Genomic DNA, 21,819 nt, shown 5'->3' with positions numbered 1-21,819 from the left:
CCTTTGTCACCTCAATTTCTCCATGATCCTTTTTGTTCCTCTCCCGCTTTCCTTATTGCTTCATCTATTCACTTCATTGAGGCTAATTATATTTTATCTTTCAACTGGATTATTGTGCTTAGCATTGATGCCAAGGTTGTATACTAGAGGCATCAACTGTATTTTAATACAGACTACTTACTTTCATAGAATATTGGAATTTACTTACCAAAGACATTTTTTTAAATCCATTAAAGAAAATGAAATTTTACTTCATTACTCACAGCAAATCATTGACTTTCTTGTGATCTTGGACATGAAATTCATACTCTAATTGCTTAAAAAAAATCACCCTCAGAAAATCCAAAACAGATCTTCAAACAAAAAGGTATAAACTAGAATGTGGACCAATACAGAATGGCTTTAAAAAAATCTAATTTCAGTGGTTTGTGTTATCTCTCAGGAGATCAGGGAAGGACGTGGTGATGTGATAAAAGTGCTGACGGAAGTGCTGACGGAAGTGCTGACAGATATAAAGAATGAAACCAGCAGGTTTGCTAATCCAAACTCTCGAGTTTCTGTTACCATTCTAGATACACTTTCCGAAGCTTTAAAGAGAGAAGATGTTCATGTTTCTAACCAAAATTTTTTAGTAAGTAATTTTATTCAATTTTTAAGAATAAAAATTCTAATTAAAAGTAAAAATTTCAATTAAAAATCCAAATGAAACATTCTGCTGAGTTCATTATTTGAATGCCTGCCTGTGTCCCAGTATAAAAAGATTAGTTCAATATCTCTTTAGAAAATGCAAAGAAATCTGCTGGCAAATACATTATTTGATTGATATTAATAATTTTGATTGAAAAGGAATGGTTACTTTTTGAATTGTTGCAGTCATCCCAGTGAAGATCCCGATTTTAGATGAAAGGTTGGTAAATTAATTCAAGGTCAGGACGGTGACAAGGAGGGGCAGTGTAAGGCAGTGCTCCCATGTGCTCCCTTGCCTTTCTTTGTGGTAGAGATTTAAGGTATGACAGTTGCTGTCAGATTAAATTGAAAAGTAACTACGAGGATTTTGTAGAGGGTATACATTGTGGTCACAGTAGTGGAGAAGGGAATGAATGTTTAGACTGTGAATGGTGTTGGAACCAATTACTCTGTTTTGTTCTGATTCTGTTTCCCAGCGGTAGGATTTGCAGTGGAATTCGTATAAAAATCCAAGCAATGTGATTTCCACACATTCCAGTCTGGCTGTAAACCAAACCAATTTCTTGGCTTACTTTTTTTTAAAGTCATCCTTGCTTAGAAACAGGGCACTAAACCATAAGACCATAAGACATAGGAGCAGAATTAGGCCATTCAGCCCATCGAGTCTGCTCCATCAATCTCATGGCTATTCCACAGATTCACTCGGTCTCCACTGCAGTCTATGGTAGAGCATTCCACAAATTCACTACTTCAAGCTAAAACATTCCTCTTTACCTCTGTTCTAAAGGGTCACCCCTAGTTCTGCCAAGTTTTTGCCCATTCTTCCAATTTGTCTAAGTCCTGCTGCAATTTCCAGCTACACCTACACCTACACCTCCAGCTATCTTCATATCATCTGCAAACTTTGCCACAAAGCCTTCAATTCCATTATCTAAATCAGTAACAAAAATGTTGAAAAGCTGTGGTCCCAATACTGACCCCTGAGGAACACCACTGGTCACCGGCAACTAAGTAGGAAAGGCCCCTTTTATTCCCACTCACCGCCTCTTGCCTGTCAGTCATTCCACTAAATATGCCAATATCTTTGCCGTAACACCACTGGATTTTATCTTGTTAAGCAGCATCTTATGTGGCATCTTATCAAACACCTTTTAAAAATCCAAGTAAATGACATCCACTACCTCCCCTTTGTCCGCCCTGCTTGTTACATCCTTGAAGAGCTCTAACAGATTTGTCAAGCAAAATTTTCCTTTACAGAAACTATGCTGATTTTGACTTATTTTAGCATTAGTCTTCAATTAGCCCGAAACCTTAGTCATCATTAATAATAGATTCCAACACATTCCCAGCCACTGAGGTTAGGCTAACTGGCCTATAATTTCCTTCCTTTGGCGTTCCTCCCTTCTTAAAGTGAGTGACATTTGCAATTTTCCAGTCATCTTGGAGAATGCCGGAAAGATGTGATTCTTGAAAGATCATGACCAATGCATCCGTTATCTCTTCAACCATCTCTCTCAGGACTCTGGGATGTAGTCCATCTGGTCCAGGTGACTTATCCACCTTAAGACCTTTGAGTTTGCCTAGCACTTTTTCCTTTGTGATAGCAATGGTACTCACTCCTGCTCCCTGACACTCACAGACATCTGTTCGTGTCTTCCATAGTGAAGACAGGTGCAAAGTATCTATTAAATTCATCTGCCATTTCTTTGTCCTCTATTACTCCCTCACCAGCATCATTTTCCAGTGGTCCAATACCAACTCCCACCTCATTTTACTCTTTATATAATTGAAAAAAAAACTTCTGGTATCCTACTTTACATTATTGGCTTTTCCCTTCTTATAGCTTTTTTAGTTACCTTTTGTTGGATTTTAAAAGCTTCCCATTCACCCAACCTCCCACTCATTTTTGCTACATTATATGTCCTTTCCTTGGCTTTTATGCAGTCCTTTATAAGCCACAGTTGTAAGCCCGGCCATTTGAGAACTTCTTCCTCTGTGGACATATTTCTTCTGTGCCTTGTGAACTATTCCCTGAAACCTCCATGATTTCTACTCTGCCGTTATCCCAGCCAATATCTCCAATCCAAATGAGCAGGCTCCTCTCTCATATCTCTGTATTTCCCTTTATCCCATTGCAATACTGATAGACGTGACTTATGCTTCTCCCTCTCAAATTGCAGTATGAATTCAATCATATTATGATCACTGCCTCCCAAGGGTTTCTTTATGTTAAGCTCCCTACACAAAACCAAGTCTAAGATAGCCTTTCCCCGAGTAGGCTCAAGCACAAACTGCTCTAAAAAGCCACCTCATAGGCATTCAACAAATTCCCTCTCTTGCAATCTGATACCAATCTGATTTGCTTAATCGCCTTGCATATCGAAGTCCCCCATTACAATTGTGTCATTACCCTTATTACATGCCTGTTCCAGCTACCTTCACAATCTCAAACCAACATCCTGGCTACTATTTGGAGGCCTATATATGATTCCCATAATGTTATTTTCACCCTTGCAATTTCTTAACTCTACCCACAAAGACACAATATTCTCTGACCCTATATCTCTTACCAACTGAACCACACCACCGCCTATGCCTTCCTGCCTGCCCTTTCAATACGAAGTATATTCTTTGGTGTTAAGCTCCCAGCTATGGCCTCCTTTCAGCCACGACTCAGTGATGCCCACAATGTCAAACCGACCAATCTCTAATTGCTCCATGAGTTAATTCACCTTATTCCAAATGCTATGCGCATTTAAATACAGCACCTTCAGTCCTGCATTCTTCTCCCTTTTGAATTTTGCCTCTGTGGTACAATTTAACTCTTTGTGCTGTCTGCATTTGATTGGCTTGTCCTTCCTTACATTCATGTTACTTGTAACATGTAATATTGATACTTCCATCATCTACTTGTAAATCTGCTGGCTCATCGGCAGCTCTATTGCACTGCTTCCCATCCCCCTGCCATATTAGTTTAAACCATTCCCAACAGCTCTAGTAAATCTGCCTGCAAGAATATTGGTCCCCTCGGATTCAAGTGCAACAGATCACACCTGCCCCAGAATAGGTCACAATTATGCCAGTGCGAGAGGGTGCAGTAAGGGATTGTTTCTGAAGAGTACGGGGCATTGTCTGTGAGGATGATTGTCTCAGGCTGTTTTTTTTGATTAATCTGTAGGATGATCCTACCTAGTTGGATACAAGTAAGGTGGACTTTACAAAGTTGACAGTGTGGAGATTGATTTTGCAATGTTGGAGTCCCATGCGTAGACCATTTCTGGGTATAATTATATTGTAGACTTGTAAAAGGAAAAATGCTAGCACACATTACATTGGGTCCCTTGAGACAAAGGATCAGCCTTGATCGAATGGGCCAAATTGCCTAATTCTGCTCCAATGTCTTAAGATCTAAAATGAAAACTTTCTGATCCTGGTTGCTCTGTAAAGGCCCTGTCACTACTTCTGTGCTAGTTCCTCACAGCCTTTAATTCCCTGATTATTCAAAAATTTATCTACTTCCTCTTTATATATTTCCAATGATTGAGACTCCACAGCCTACTGAGATAAAAAGAACTAGACATTCAGAAGGAAGTTCTGTCATGCCACAGTTTCAAATGACACAACCTCACCTCCAACCCTGCCCTAATATTGCAACAATATCCCTTTTTTGAGTTTCTCCCACTGGTGAAACCATAGACCGAACCTTGAGAATTTATACTGGGGAATAAAGTGACAGTGAAATTAAACATACCTTTCATTTATGTCTTTACTGGAGTAACAAGCAAGGAAGGTAAGAGGGCAAGTCCCCAGTTAGTTTGACATAGGGAATAAGGAAAATGTAGAAAAATATTATTATGAAAATGATAACAATTCCCTTCTAACATAATAATAGGACTAAGCAGAGCTGATATGGATTTATGGACAGGAAATCTTGTCAGATAAATCTGTTGTAATTTCTAAAGCTTTAACTAGCAGAATGGATAAGTGAAATGAGATCAGGTGTATTTCAGCTGACCGTTGATAAGGTGCTGCACAAGAAATTGTTAAACAAAACTGGATCACACAGTATCTGGAGTAATATACTGGCATGGACTAAAAATTAGTCAACAGAAAATTAATAAATGAGTCATTTTTGGATTAGGAGGCCATCATCAGTGAAGAGCCACAGGGATCAATTCTGTGGCTCCGGCTATTCAAACAGTATATCAGAGGTGTGTGACAATGTGACAACTGCAACGTATTCATGCCTGATGATTGATACAAAACTAAGTGAAGGGTGAGCTGTGAGGAATATGCAGAGATGCAGGTGTTGTTAATGGTGGAAAATGTGAAATCAATCATTTTGATGGAATTTCACAGTGAAAGCAGTTCAGGTGAGAAACTAAAAGTCTCACTGAAGACAGTCTGACGCCTTGGTCAGTTGTGTTGCTTCTGAAGGTTCTTTTAGAGTATGCTCTTACAGATGGCATGCTTTCCCTTCCTGCACGAGTTTCATGTCCTTACCTTCCTGTGACCACAATGATTCATCCAATACTGGAACTCTGCCAATGACATCAGTACTGAGTTCCACCCAACTTGCCCCATTCAAACACCTGCCATTTTTCACCACCACCATGGGATGTGTACCTCAGTAACTACATGCTGGAGAAGCACTCCATTAGCTGTGACCTCAGAAGATACTTGAACAGCATGTAGTCACTTGTGTCATTATAGAGGCAACTGTCCAGCTTTCATCAGACCCTCTCCTTAAAAAGCAAAGTAAGTGGCAAATCTGAACAAATATGCTTCAGAGACTAATCATCAATTGCAGCCAATTTATGTAAGAGTGGATAAAGTGAGTGTGTTAGATGAATAGTAAAGTCATTGAGAAGGTCCCTAATACCTGGTAAACATCAAGGATGCTAATGTAAATAACGCATGGTAGTGCCTGGCTCACTTTCATTGTGGCAGCAGTTTTATCTCAAAGTGACTGCCAGCACAATCTATTTCGGATTAATTCAATCTTTACATGAATAGAGATTAAAAGTAGGCTCAGATTGATTCAGATACTTGTCTTATATTCACAGTCAAAAGTTAACCATTATAATCCTGATGTGATAGACTTCCCCTGTGTTCTATTATGATGGCACTTGTGCTTTTTTGTTTTTTTTACAGGATTTACTTAACATTTCAGACTTCATTCTTCTTCAGAAAACAAAAAGTACTGACACAGATCTGAACTCCAACACATTACTGATGTCCATTGAAACATTTGCTGCAGCTTTAAAGCCCGGTGCTGATGTCAATAGCACTATGGACCAGATTACAATAAGTACAGAACAGTTTAATACTACTAATCAGGATTATTACTACCAGATGATTTCTAACAGCTCTACCACAATAAATCTGACTGGTTGGACACCACAGGATAATGTCACTTTCCAAGTACTGAGTGTTCTCTATCAAGATTTGAATGAGATTTTAATTCCAAAAGGACAAGAAGCAGAGCAGTCAAAAGAGCAGCTCAAGGCGCAGACCAATATTTTAACAGTAACAATGAATGTCGTTCAAAACAGAAGCCAACTGAAAATACCAAACATTACAATTACATTCCTTCCAAAAAATGCACAAGCTGATCTGAACACTGCAAAGTGTGTGTTTTGGAAACAACAAAGCTGGTCAGACGAAGGCTGTGAGTCCAAGAGGATTGGGGATAAAATACTCTGCACATGTAACCATTTAACATCCTTTGCTGTGCTAATGGCAACAAAGGAAAGAGACATCCCATTTCTTGAAGAACTGACCTACATAGGATTAAGCATTTCCATTCTATCACTATTAATATGGATCAGTATTGAAAAAATTATGTGGCAGGCAATCACTAAAACAAGCATTGCCTATTCCCGGCACATTACTCAGTTTAACACTGCTATTGCTTTGTTACTTGCCCAAATTTCATTTGTAGTTGGTGCAATTGAGCTGGTTAAAAAAGTTAAGTTACTTTGTATAGCGGCAACCATTCTCACTCATTATTTCTTTCTCTCGATGTTCTTTTGGACATTAAATCAAAGTCTAACTCTCCTCCATCAGATTATCTTCGTTTTCCATCACATTAGAAGGGTACCCTTTCTGTCATTTTGTTTCATCCTCGGCTATGGTTGCCCATTGGTAATAGTAATTTCTGCAGCCTCAATATTCCTGAAGAAAAACAATTATAAGCATAAAACTTACTGTTGGCTAGCTGTTACTCCATCCTTCTCATTCATCATTCCAGTTGGATGTATTGTTAGCATCAATATGATTATCCTGACAGTAGTCATTCTGAAACTGCTGAGGCCAAATATTTCGGAAGGATTAATGGAGCAGGACAAAAAAACAATTAAAAAAATCATTAAAGCTGTCCTTATTCTCACTCCATCTTTTGGATTGACCTGGATCATTGGATTTGGCCTGAATGACAAGTCTCATGATTTTCTACATTATACATTTGTCTTGTTAAACACATTGCAGGTAACGGAGAGCATACCATTTCAGTTATGAAACATTCTGAAACTTGACAAATGTATCCTAATGCATTGTATTCATTTTCTCTTCAAGGGTTTCTTTATGTTAGTAACTGCTGGATTCACAGAGGCAAAGGTGAAACCTTTGAACAACATTTTGAAATTTTCAGCATTTGTTGCTGCTTTCGTGCCCAACTGTTTTTAAAACTTACTTATTTCATTATTTTTAGATGCGGGAAACATTCTTTAAAAATTTCAGGTCAATGGTGAGTACAGTTTCTAAATATAAAGTTACATTGCAGATAATAAGATTTACTTGCAATATTATTGGAGAAAAATATCAATTGAGGTCCCACAAGATCTATCAATAAATAAGCCTGTTATCAGGTAACAACTGAACTGAGGTGATAACACTGCCTTCCACTTAACAGGACACTAAACAATGTCCACCACAGTAGCAATGGATGAAATCAAAGTTGGGTTTATTTTCATATTCCTGAATGCAAGTATACACAGATGTAATGAAAAACTTACCTGCAGCAGCATCACAGAGACATAGCAGCAGATTAGCAGAATCCACAAGAAAATCAGAAATGATACTGCCGTCTGGGAAAAGGCTCCGAAGCATTCGGGCTCTTATGACCAGACTTTATAACGGTTTCTTCCCCCAAGCTATCAGACTCCTCAATACCCGAAGCCTGGACTGACACCTTGTCCTACTGTCCTGTTTATTATTTATTGTAATGTCTGCACTGTTTTTGTGCACTTTATGCAGTCCAGTGTAGATCTGTAGTCTGGTATAGCTTTCTCTGTGTTTTTTTTAATTATGTAGTTCAGTCTAGTTTTTTGTACTGTGTCATGTAACACCATGGTCCTGAAAAACATTGTCTCATTTTCACTATGCACTGTACCAGCAATAATGGTTGAAGTAACAATAAAAAATTGACTTGACTTGATTTTACAAGAATGATGCAAGTGAAGCTCAGCAAGTCAAAACAACCTTCTGGAAATTTCGCAGCTCTCACGCAGGGAAATTTGTCTGCTGAACCTGTAACAGATTAAAAAGTGAAGAAAAACATGAATGGAGAGAAATAGACTCAGATTTATTATCACTGACGTGCATGACATGATAGGTGTATAGTGCAAAGCATAAAATTACTCTTAGAAAAGCAAACATAATAGAAATAAATTAAGAACAAGGTAATGTTCCAGAATCTGATGGCAGAGGGGATTCTGAGTTGTTGATTGTAGGCCTTTCAGCTCCTTTACCTCCCTTCTGATGGCAGCAATGAGAAGAGGGTACATCTAGATTGGTGGGGGGGGAATCATTAGTGATAGATGCCACAGTCTTGAGGCACCATCTCTTGAGGATGTCCTTGATGGTGATCATAGTTGTGCCCATGAAGAAGCTGACTTCACTTATAACCCTCTGCAGTCTCTTGCTGTCTGTGCACTGGAGCCTCCACACTGGGCTGTGATGCAACTGGTTGTATTGCTCTCCATTGCATATTTATAGAAAGTTGTAAGTCGTTGATGACATACTGATTCTCCTCCATCTCCTAAAAAAATAACAAGATAAACTGCTGGGAGATAGTTCTGTTAAAATTCCTATTGGATTTAATTAACTTAGTTTCAATGTTAATACTTTAAGTCTATTTGTAGTTTTAGTCTTAAGTTTTTTTAAATTTTTATTTAACATATTTGTAAACAAGGTCCCAATAACTTTAAATGCTTATGAACTTCAAAATTTTCCACAAATATTTTGGATCTACTGTCAGTGTCTCATAGGCTGTCATAATCTGTTGATGGAACCAGCCATTTATGCTGGGAGATTAATTGGCTACAGAGGTAATTTTCTCCAGCCAGTCATGCTACCAGCAAGCTATTAGGATGTGGGAGACACCTGCAGCAGCCACAAGAAACTTGTGCAGTCACAGGGAAAATGGGCAAACTGCCCGCAGACACACCCAAGGTCAGGAAAATAACCAGGTTCAGCAGAAGCATTAAATGCAACATGGCCTTCTCCAATGAGAGGTTTCAAAGAAAATGACACATTTGTACAACTCATAGAATTTTTGAAGCTCTGCTACTTAGCCCCCTGAGTCCATGCCAGATCCTTGCAGAATAATTAATTCTATTTTCTCCAATGCCCGACCAATGATCAAATTGCAATTAGTTTCTGAGCGTCAATACTTGCACTACTATTTCCACCAGCCTTATAGTATTAGTTTCAGATCATAACTACATTGCACAAAAATGTTTTTCCTTACATTCCCCCTCATTCTAGCTTATCAATTTTAATTGGTGTTCCCTGCTCCTCAAACAAACCACCTATGGCTTAGCACTTAGCAATTTGCCAAACATAATCAAATACACCTCCATCGTATCCCCTGTCAGTCTTCTTTGCTTGAAGAAGAACAGCTCCAGCTTCTCCAGTCCAGCCACAGATGGAAGGCATCATCCTTAGAAAACACAAAGTACACTGCAGATGCTGTGGTCGAATCATGACGTACAAACAAGCAGGGTGAACGCAGCAGGTTGAACTTGTGATTCCTGATGAAGGGTCTTAGCCCAAAACGTTGACTGCTCCTTTCAACGGATGCTGCCCGACGCTCTGAGTTCATCCAGCTTGTTTGTACGTCTTGATCATCCCTAGAATCTTTCCATTCAATGTCCTGAACATTGCCCAGCATCTCCACAACTTCCATTAGAAGCAATCACCCAATTTACAAGTCTACATTTTTAGCCTATATCACTGTTTTGTTAAGTTGCAATATAGCTTCCATGCATTATATTCAATGACTATTTATAGAGTCTATGAACATATTTCTGTACAAGTTTTTCCCTCAACATTCCCTGCAACATATAATGAATTGTAAAAATAGATCAAGGGCCCTCAGTTCCTTTAGAGCTGCTCCCATTTAGTTTATACTGTTCTTGTACTATAATCTTTTCATTCCTTTTGCCAGAATGCATCACTTCATATTTCTCTGTAGTAAATTACACGTGTTTCTCAACTGTACATTCTTCTTGGCTGAATATGTTCTTCTCAATGACCAATTTCAGTATCTGCATACAATGAACCACCTAATGCATAAGTTTTATCCCATATGCTCTTATGCAAGTCACTAAAACAATTGCCTGCTGCTGAACATTATGTCATCTTGGGTTTTTTGGGATAAAATGTTGGTATAGGAAGTTACCAATATTTTATCCCAGAAAATCTAACAATATCAGCTGTTCAACGCACCAGAGGAGAAGTAATTAAAATCTATTTTGCTGACAGAGCAATCGTTTTTTTTCTGTTGGTGAGATGTATGCTGTTCATAGTCCTATATTTAAGTTTGAAAGCAAACATTCAGTACCCTCCTGAAGCAGGACCCAAGGAAAGGCTTCAAAATGCCTGCTGCCCAGGCTGGAACATGAAAAAAACCTTAGAAAACGAGTACACAAGGCTATAGTCATTAATATTCTCAAAAGCTTACTACAGTTACCTCCCTTTGCCACCTTTTGCTAGTCTTTCTTTTTAAAGTGATTTTTTAGCTATATCAGCTGGCTTTGTGAATGAGTGGAGAGGCAGCAATCTATTCTTTTTATACTGGAACACAAATCATTGAACATATTCAAAGCAGAGTTTGACAAATGTTTGATCTATAAGGTGGTCAAGGGACAAAGAGAGAACACAGTAATCTCATGCTGAAACCAAGTTACATAAGAACATAAGATCATAAGAAATAGGAGCAGGAGTCGGCCATCTGGCTCATTGAGCCTGCTCCACCATTCAATAAGATCATGGCTGATGTGGCCATGGACTTATTTCCACCTACCTGCCTTTTTCCCATAATACTTAACTCCCCTACTATGCAAAAAATCTATCCAACCTTGTCTTAAGTATATTTACTGAGGTAGCCTCCACTGCTTCATTGGACAGAGAATTCCACAGATTCATCTCTCTGGGAAAAGCAGTTTCTCCTCATCTCCTTCCTAGATCTACTCCCCCTAATCTTGAGGCTATGTCCCCTAATTCTATTCTCATGGACCAGTAAAAACAACTTTCCTGCCTCTATCTTATTTGAAATAGGACTAGGAATTCTTGGCCCTTTCATAATTTTTATTGTTTCTATAAGATCTCTTTTCATTCTTCTGAATTCCAGCGAGTACAGTCCCAGGCGACTGAATCCTTCCTCACAGTCTAACCCCCTCATCTCTGAAATCAACCTGGTCAACCTCTTCTGCACCGCCTCCAAAGCCAGTATATCCTTCCTCAAATAAGGAGACCAGAACTTCATGCAGTACTCCAGGTGCGGCCTCACCAGTACCCTGTACAGTTGCAGCATAACCTCTCTGCTCTTGAATTCAATCCCTGTAGCAATGAAAGCCAACATTTGCCTTGTTGATACCCTGCTGCACCTGCAAACGAACCATTCATGCACAAGCACTCCCAAGTCCTTCTGCACAGCAGCATGCAATAATTTTTTTACTATTTTAATAATAGTAATAATACATCAGACATGACTGGAACTGCATGCTTGAGTGGAAAACTAGCTATCCCTGGTCCTATTTGAAATGCTTTTACGTGTGCTCTTAAAAGAACGGAAAATACACTAGAATGTAAAATAGGGAGATAGTGTCTAAGACATGTCCAGAAAATAAATATTATAAATGGATTAGAAACAATGTTGAAGTTTTAAATCAAGTTGTGTTTATTATCATATGCACAGATAAGGTACAAGTACAATGAAAAACAGTACCCTTATATTTCAGCATCATAGACACATAGATTCAGACAAAATACAGAGCATACTGTAAATACTGTGAAACGCAGACATCTCTTTCTTTCTTATTGGGGGAGGAGGGGGGAGAGAGAGAGAGAGACTGTTATGTCAAATACCAGGTGAACGAGTAGTCTTTGGGGGACAGCAAGTCTGTGTCTTTGCTGTTGCTTTGCTGCACAATTGACTGCTCAGTGGTGCGTGCCGATGCTTTTTTTGCTGGTGAGGGGGAGGGGGATCGTTGCTCGCTGCTGCTTATGTGCGGGAGGGAGGGGAGCTGGGCGTGATCTTTGAGGTTCCTACATTTAACTGTCATTCATTCTTCGGGGGCGCTCTTCTGTTTTCATGGATGGTTGCAGATAAAAAGTATTTTGGGATGTATATTATATACATTTCTCTAACATTAAATCTAACTTTGAAACTTTGAAGCATTTATGCATAAATTATACAAGACAGTTAAGTGCAAAAAAGACTGTACAGAACAAGATATTTGTGCAAAAAAATATGCTCAGAGACAAGTCCATGGTCATGCAAGAGATGGTCTGATGTTTTCTGTTGCTGAAGGAGGATTAGAAACTATAGGTTTCACTATAATGAAATCACAAAGTGAGTTCTTAATAATATACAGGGTCTGGAGAAACAAAGCTACAGAAAGGACCTGGTAATCTGCTTTTTAAAAATGACTTTTTAGGACAAACAATAAGATTCTTTTTTCTTTCAGGTCTCGCGAAGTACATCTGAAGTTGTCACAACAAAGCAATCCTTTCAATCAAGCACAAAGTAAGGCAAGTGAAATTGGTGAGGAAAGGTGCTTTGATTAAGAGTAGGCCATTTGTCAGAGTTGTTTCTCAGTTTGTCAATCTACCATATGTACAGCAGCAAACCCATTTCGGGTGAATTCAGCTTTTAATGAAAAATGTAGGTTTGAGTACATTGAATGAAAATGACGGCCAAATTAGCTGGATCAGAAGGAAATAGGTTCACTGAACTAAATGGAGAAAACATGGAAAGAAAGGACATGATATAACGTGAGCTAAAACGTTTACAGAACAGAAAATCATTATCACAAGAAAACCCAAAAAAAAGATCAAGAGTCAATATTGCAAGATAATGGGAGTCACGAAAACAGAAATTAGATTGGTCCTGATGAAGGGTCTCAGCCTGAAACATCAACTGTTGACTCTTTTCCATAGATGCTGCCTGGCCTGCTGAGTTCCTCCAGCATTTTGAGTGTGTTAGTTGAATAGGTCAGTCAAATGGATGTATAACATTATACATTTTGAAACAATAATAGTTATGAAGGGGTAAAGATAAGATAACTGAATTTGATATATTGCGGAGATTTCAAACTGACCCAGAATTTACAATTAATTTAAACATAAGCTCACTGCTTGATGAATGTAACATTTGGAAAAGGCTGCAGCAATCGCAATAGAAACAATACCTGCTGGAAAGCTCAGATGGCAATTAAGGGTCAATTGCAATCCACAGTATTGAATCTCTGATTGGCTGAAGGGTTGATTAGTCTTTCCTCACACTCTCAAACAAGAGAAAATCTGCAGCTGCTGGAAATCAAAGCGACACAAGGGTGTGTTCCTCACACTCAGTTACTTTACAGTCTTGTACAATTCAGGTAACCATAATGGTACCTGTTAGGATCAAGGTTGCTCCAGGGAATTCTCTGTGGTGACTTGAGTTTGTCATGGAAGTGAAAAAAAATAGGATGAAGGGTTGAGGCAGGAAAAAGAGCCAGGGGTGGGGAGATTAAGAAGGGTTGGGGAGATGAAGGGATAGAAAGCAGGGGGTGGGTGAAATTTGGTGGGGACATAGGGAGTCATAGGGAGTTCAATAGCTTATGAAAGTAGGACAAGTAGGAGAAAGTATCACAATTCAGTCGGGGCAGTGTCTGCACCTTCTGGCATAGGTAGCTGCATTGAGGATCACTGGGCAAAAAGCATATACCTTATTAATTATACAATCAACATCCTAATGATATCAGGGTATTACTAACAGTATATAATTAATGTCACTCACTATTAATGTCCCTCTAAATCATGTTTGATTCAAGACTTCTGGCATGAAATGTCCCTTGTTGAACAGAATGTTAATAATGTGGGCAATTGATTGCAGTTTTCCTACTTATCTGCCATTCAGCCAAGAAAATATACTTCACAACATTCCCAAAGAACCATAGTCATGCAAAATGTATCAGTAAATATGGAAGAAAATAAGTTTTCTCTAATCCAATTTCTAAGATTATCTCTTGCGAGTTATAATTTTCTCTAAGACTTATGAATTCAAGGTGCAAAGTAAATTTATTATCAAACTGCATGTACGTCACCATATACCACACTGGGATTCATCTTCTTGCAGGCATTCACAGTAGAGCCAAGAAGTACAATAGAATCAATGAAAAACTACACAAACAAGAACTGACAACCAATGTGCAAAAGCAGACAAGCTGTGCAAATATAAAAAAGCAAATAAAAATAATAGTAAATAAGTAAATATTACTGAGAACATGAGTTGTAGAGTCTTCGAAAGTGCCTCTTTGTGGAATCAGTTCAGTGTTGAGGTGAGAGTAATTATCTACACTAGTTCAAGTACTTGATAGTTGAAAGGCAATAACTGTTCATGCTTCTGATGATGTGGGACCTAAGGCTTCTGTACTTCAGTCCCAATACAAGCATTGAGAAGAGAGCATAGCCTGGGTGCTTCTTATTTATAGCAGTGCTCTCCTTGCAGATGTGCTAAATGGTGTATTAATATATTACTTTATATCTTAAAGTGCATTACCGTTATTAATTTAAATGAATTACATCCCCAACAGATAATGAAGAATGGAAAACAAGAAATTCTACAGCAAATCATTTACTCAAATCTTTGATGATTATCTTAGTACAGTTCTTAATAAAATTCTTAGCTTCTGTATGTACCAGCCTTCTAATATGGTTTTTGTAAACTATATATTTCAAAACTAGGAACAAAACAAAATGTCAAGCATTAGTTAAATTTGGTTTCTTTAAATACTGTTTCCAAGATGAGATTGAAATTGTTTTGTTTATCTTTCATCATATTCTATATTTAACTGTTATAACTCATTGAGAATAGAATCATAAAATGACTTTAATTACATTATTGGTGTCTGGGGATACATTTATTCCCCACACTAAAATGCACCTGAGAATTTGGTAATTACTCCTTAATCATGTGGATTGAAACAAAACTCAACACTAGTTTTGATTAGTTAAAGCTGTATTAATCTATAAACATTTTCTAGAGTTAGGAATTACCTTTTGATTATTTACTTCATATTTATTTGTCTGATAATAGGATTGGATATTTGCCTCTTTACCTTTTAGAGGATAAAGAGAGGAGAACAAGGTTGTGGTGAAGGATAATAGTTATTGAAATGTGCAATGTTGTACCCAGATCTAATTCAAAATTACAAAAAAAATTACCAATAGCTTTCTTACAATACACAACTTGGTAGCTTTTCCCATTAGGCTTTAAATGGAGTTAAGGATTTTAAATCAGCAAATCACAAGTGATGAAAAACTGAGTTAAAAAATAGATATCCATTCAAATTGCAGTTCATCCTCAAATTCAGCCAAACCTCAATAAGGACTTCCATTTGTGATCTCAAAGGTGCGTTTGAAGCCTACAAAAAATTCAATCATTTGTGAGCCTACACTGAGTTTTGCTGAAAATGGAAATTGGCTGCTTGAACATTTTTCTGCCTATTTTAGAAAAGTAAAAACATATAACACTTTTGTGTACTTTTAGATTGAATAGGAATAGGATTACTGTAACTGATAGAAATGCCTTATGTAATCGTGTGGAGTTGTTTTGGTTGTTATTAATATTCAAATAAAATACCTTCCATTAAAAATTTAATGCAAAGCGTAATGCTTCATTCTTGACATAGAGGATTAAAATAAACAAATAACTTTGTGAGATAATAAACTTACTATGTATTTCTTTTATTATTATTATGCATTGAGCAGAAAGTTCCATTTAAATGCAATATATTAATTTTAAAAAACAGTTGCAAGAAAAACTATCTTCTAAAGGCTGTCATTTTTTTCTACCACACCTTACTATAGCTGATGGAATATTTTCAGTCATGTAGTAGTTATGCCTTTACAGAAATCAGCCTATTATCTAACATCTTAAGCAAATAAAATAACAAAAGAACATACTTGGGAGGAGAAATTTGTCTTTTCCTGATCGTACTGCACAGTTTGGGATCTAATTCTAATCAGCTCCGCACACATGCCATGAACATAATTTTCATATAGTCAAATATATTTGCCACAGCTTTGACTATCTTATCAAGCAACTATCTTATCTGTAATTGAATGCTCCCTTCACACCATTCACAATGGCACCTCTGAACATGACATTGTATCCAATACTGGGTGTCATTCCTTGTTGCATTATAGCAGAATTTTTCCAATTTTTCCACGTGACATAATCTTCCTATTGCAAATTAATGTAGTACTTTGACAATGTCCATGATCAGAAAGAATTGTGGCAGAGGACAATATTGATTTGAACTCAATGTCAGGATCTGAGTCTCGGTCTGAAGTTTCATCTCTCATTCATCCAACTTGTTATTGCCATGTTATGCATTCTGGCCTCTATCTGTAAAGGTGACCATTATTTGGCAAATGATGAACACAAGAGGTACTACAGATGTGGGAAGTCATCAGAAATATATACAAAATGCTGGAGGAATTCCAGTGTTTGGCAAATGTGGTAGAACTGTTACTTTAAACACCCAGCTGCAATTTACCTGGTACTGTAACCATGGGGAAATAGCACAAAACTCTTTAGAACCATAGAACATTACAGCACAGAAACAAGCCTTTTGGCCCTTCTTGGCTGTGCCAAACCATTTTTCTGCCTAATCCCACAGACCTGCACCTGGACCATATCCCTCCATACCCCTCTCATCCATGTACCTGCCCAAGCTTTTCTTAAATGTTAAAAGTGAGCCCACATTTACCACTTCATCTGGCAGCTCATTCCACACTCGCACCACTCTGTGTGTGAAGAAACCCCACTAATATTCCCTTTAAACTTTTCCCCCTTCACCCTTAACCCATGGCCTCTGTTTTTTTTCCTCCCGTAGCCTCAGTGGAAAAAGCCTGCTTGCATTCACTCTATCTATACCCATCATAATTTTATATACCTCTATCAAGTCTCCCCTCATTCTTCTATGCTCTGGGGAATAAAATCCTAATCTATTCAACCTTTCTCTGTAACTCAGTTTCTCAAGTCTCGGCAACATCCTTGTAAACCTTCTCTGCACTCTTTCAACCTTATTAATACCCTTTCTGTAATTAGGAGACCAGAACTGCACACAATACTCTAAATTCGGCCTCAACAACGCCTTATACAACCTCAGCATAACATTCCAACTCTTATACTCAATACTTTGATTTATAAAGGCCAATGTACCAAAAGCTCTCTTTACTACCCTATCTACCTGTGATGCCACTTTTAGGGAATTTTGTATCTGTATCCCAGATTTCTCTGTTCTACTGTACTCGTCAGCACCATAGAACCATAGAACACTACAGCACAGTACAGGCCCTCCATGTTGTGCCGACCCAAATAATCCTTAAAACAAAGTACTAAACCCACACTACCCCATAACCCTCCATTTTTCTTTCATCCATGTGCCTGTCCAAGAGGCTCTTAAATACCCCTAATGTTTTAGCCTCCACCACCATCCCTGGCAAGTCATTCCAGGCACTCACAACCCTCTGTGTAAAAAACTTACCCCGATGTCTCCCCTAAACTTCCCTCCCTTAATTTTGTACATATGCCCTCTGGTGTTTGCTATTGGTGCCTGGGAAACAGGTACTGACTATCCACCCTATCTATGCCTCTCATAATCTTATAGACCTCTATCAAGTCCCCTCTCATTCTTCTATGCCCTACCATTTACCTTGTATGTTCTACCTTGGTTTGACCATCCGAAGTGCAATACCTCACACTTGTCTGTATTAAACTCCATCTGCCATTTTTCAGCCCATTTTTCCAGCTGGTCCAGATCCCTCTGCAAGCTTTGAAAATCTTCCTCACAGTCCACTACACCTCCAATCTTTGTATCATCAGCAAATTTGCTGATCCAATTTACCACATGATCATCCAGATCATTGATATAAATGACAATTAACAATGGACCCAGCACTGATCCCTGTGGCACACCACTAGTCACAGGCCTCCACTCAGAGAAGCAATCCTCCACTACCACTCTCTAGCTTCTTCCATTGAGCCAATGTCTAATCCAATTTACTACCTCACCATGTATACTGTGTATGTGTGTGCGTGAGAGGGAGGAAGGAATGGGGCCTGGTTTGCTGTTGTTCATTTGTTGCTTGTTCTCTTCTGTTTTTCGTGTTCCGTGTTGTCCGGCTGAGCATTGCAGGTACACTACGTTGGCGCCAGAATGTATGGTGACAGTTGAAGACTGCTCCCTACACACCCCTGGGTATTGTTGGTTGTTAACACAAGTTATGCATTTCACCGTGTGTTTCTACATACACATGATAAATATGAGGCACCCTATTCAAGGTTGAAAATTCCAGATCTAAAATTCAAAGTTCAAGGTAAATTGATTATCCAAGTATATATATGTCACCATACACAATCCTGAGACTATTTTTTAATGAATTCATTGAGAATAACTACATACTCAATAAATCCATTTAAAAAAAGTATCTCAGGTTTGTATATGGTGTGTTGACATATATATTAATAAATTTGCTTAGAACTTTGAATTTTGAAGTTCTAACCTTGAATAGGGTGTCTGATTCAGTTATATGACATTGTTCATGCAAGTAAAGTGGCCTACCTGTTGGACCTAAATTAGGCCTCTATGTTGGGGCTGTTAACTTAGAAAATGATGCTGTCATTGGTGTGCTTGTTCTGCTAACTAATTTGGATGATTTGTAGAAAGAAAGTTAGAGATAACTTTCTGTTGCTTTGAGGTACCTCCTGTAAATTAACCAGGTGCACAGAAGCATAAGAATCACTGTTCTCTCATAGATCATTACCTTTTTTCCACCTTTAAGATCTAGATCTTCACTTTAGACCTCCAAACACTGTGCTAATCAATAAAAGAAATAGCAAGTTCATCAGCACTGTGTACCCATTGTTAAAAAGTGGCTCCCATGGAATGGGAAGTGGTCCATGTCTCCCAGAATCTTCCAAAACCCTTTTTTTGTCAAGATGCATTGTTGTACAATTTGACGTAAAGAACTTCTGTTTAAAAAAAATTTTTAAGTGTTATAAACTTTTGATTGGTAAGTTTTAAGTGTTTTAAGTGCAAGGCTTGTCCTCTAGTATGCTTTAGAAATTGATTAATTGATAATTTGGAGCTGCAAATGTGTGAACATGCAAGATTGCCTGTGTACTGCAAGTAAATGACTGGAGTTGGCATAAACTTGCTTCTCAAGTGAAAGTGACATAGATTAAACATTTTTCCCTTTGTCCTGCAGAGTAGATCCACTTCAGGGGAAAACTTATTGGGCAAAGTGGTGAGGAAGACTGAGAACTGTGCTGGGAGAATAACAGAGTTTTCCTTGATACCTGTCTGTAATGAAATAAGATCTTCTTTGGTCCAGTTGATTGGTCCAGCAGGGGAGATTTGATCGAGGTCTACAGAATTATGAGGGGTATGGATAGGGTAAATGCAAGCATTTACCTGAAGTTGGGTGGGACTACAATTAGAGGTCAAGGGTTAAAGGTAAAAGGTGAAAAGTTTAAGGGGAACATGAGAGGAAACTTGTTCACTGAGAGGTCATGAGATGGTGGAACGAGTTGCCAGTACAAGTAGCGCATATGAGCTCAATTTCAATCCTTAAGAGAAATTTGAATAGGTACATGGGTTCTATAAAGGAAAATCTTACCTGACAAATTGTTAGAGTTTTTCAAAGAAGTAATGGGCAGGGTGAACAAAGGAGAGGCAGCGGATGTTATTCACTTGGATTTTCAGAAAGCATTTGATAAGGTGGCTCACAGGAGGCTGTTTAACGAGATAAAATCCTATGGCACTACAGGAAAGATACTGGCATGGAGAGAGGAATGGCTGACAGGCAGGAGGCAGTGAGTGGGAATAAAGGGGGGCCTTTTCTGTTTGGCTGCCAGTGACTAGTGGTGTTCTTCAGGGGTCAGTATCGGGACTGCAACTTTTCACATTGTTTGCCAGTGATTTAGATAATTGAGTTGATAGCTTTGTGACAAAGTTTACAGAGGATATGAAAAAAGTGGGAGGTAATGCTGAGGAAACAATGTGATTGCAGCAGGACTTAGCAAATTGGAAGATTGGGCAAAAAAGTGGCAGATGGAATACAGTGTTGGGAAATGTATGGTAATGCATTTTGGTGAAAGGAATAATAATGCAGACTGTTATCTAAATGGGGAGAAAATTCAAACATAAGAGGTGCAGAGGGATGTAGGAGTCCTCGTGCAATGCTCCCAGGTTGAGTCTCCGGTAAAGAAGGCAAATGCAATGTTGGCATTTATTTCAAAGGGAATAGAATTTAAAAACACACAGGTAATGCTGAGGCTTTTAAGACACTAGTCAGGCCACTGAATGTTGAAAGGACTAGATAAAGTGGATGTGAAGAAGATGTTTCCTATCCAGAATTAGAGGGCGCTGCCTTAGAATTGGGGGGGAGGTGGTGCCTTTTAGAACAGAGGTAAGAAGGAATTTTTTTAGCCAGAGAGTGGTGAAGCTGTGGAAAGCTCAGCCACCGACTGAGGTGGAGGCCAAGTCCATGGGTAAAGTAGAAGTTGATCATTTCCTGATTGATCAGGGCATCAAAGGATATGGGGAGAAGGCAGATGTATGGGGTTGAGTGGGATGTGGGATTAGCCAAGATGAATTGGCAGAGTAGACTCGATGGGCTGAATGGCCTAATTCTGCTCTATGTCTTATGGTACATGGCTGGTAGGGGTATGGAGTTCTGTGGTCCTAGTGCACATTGACAGGAGTAGGCAGTCTAAATGATTAGACACAGAGTAGATGGGATGAATGGCCTGTTTCTGTGCTGTACTTTTCTATGACTATATGACTCTATAGTTAAGATTACAGCAAATTTCTGTGTTCAGTCAATTTTAAGAATGATGTCCCATAGTGTCTAACAACTGACATTGTTAAAGGCTTCTGAATGGTGAAAGAACACTTTACATGGTGGCCAAATGCTCCTTCTGGAATTTCACGCAGCATAATAATGTTATCATGCTGCATAAATAATGTTCAATGTGGGCACGTTCCTGGTTGCTTCCTGAACTTGTCCCCTTGTGGCAAGCTTGTACCTGCAACTGTTGTGACTTACTAGTTCTAACTGACAAACTCTAAATGAGCTGGGTTGGGTGGCATAGCAACCTTACAATGCTATCAAAGTTTCTCACGCATCCCCATCCCTGGCTCCCAAGAATTTTCTGCCAATGTACTTTTTGCACTGATTGGCCTAAAACAAATCATTCATCCCTGAATCTCCACACCCTGAAACTCTATTGCATTCCTTGAGGCATCTCCAGTTCTGTATATACTTTCAAAGTCATATTATGGTGTATTAAGGTACTTTGTTTAAGTATATTATCAATGAATGCATGCAACTTGCAAAGACTACAGAATGTTTACAGGTACAAGGCATGCTTTAATTTACTAATATGATCACTGATCTTCGGGGGCAGAGTAGAGATACGTCTCTACCAGTGAAGGTGTAAGATGCTGCTTCCCTGTAGGTCACCCTTGGGCAATGTGTAGCACCTGCTTACCACCCCGCCCCCCACTGATCAGGGTCTCATGGGAGTAGATGGTGCATCATTGTATGAGTAGCTGGTATATAAGAACA

At 38.6% G+C, this 21,819-nt stretch overlaps 1 protein-coding gene across 1 annotated transcript in view; it reads left to right on the top strand.

The window, feature by feature from the left end:
• LOC132401316 (adhesion G-protein coupled receptor F1-like) overlaps positions 1–12,725 on the top strand; it is a 35,238-nt gene extending 22,513 nt beyond the window's left edge. The window contains exons 4-8 of the mRNA XM_059983449.1: positions 443–631; positions 5,842–7,176; positions 7,264–7,305; positions 7,400–7,435; positions 12,663–12,725. Coding sequence (XP_059839432.1) covers positions 443–631; positions 5,842–7,176; positions 7,264–7,305; positions 7,400–7,435; positions 12,663–12,725 — 1,665 coding nt within the window. The remainder of the gene's footprint in view (positions 1–442; positions 632–5,841; positions 7,177–7,263; positions 7,306–7,399; positions 7,436–12,662) is intronic.
• Positions 12,726–21,819: the final 9,094 nt, after the last annotated feature.

The sequence above is a fragment of the Hypanus sabinus genome, chromosome 10 (assembly GCF_030144855.1).
Source record: "Hypanus sabinus isolate sHypSab1 chromosome 10, sHypSab1.hap1, whole genome shotgun sequence".
Classification (NCBI taxonomy): Eukaryota; Metazoa; Chordata; class Chondrichthyes; order Myliobatiformes; family Dasyatidae; genus Hypanus; species Hypanus sabinus.
Note: the sequence above shows the minus strand (reverse complement) of the source record. Positions and strands in the feature narration are given on the sequence as shown.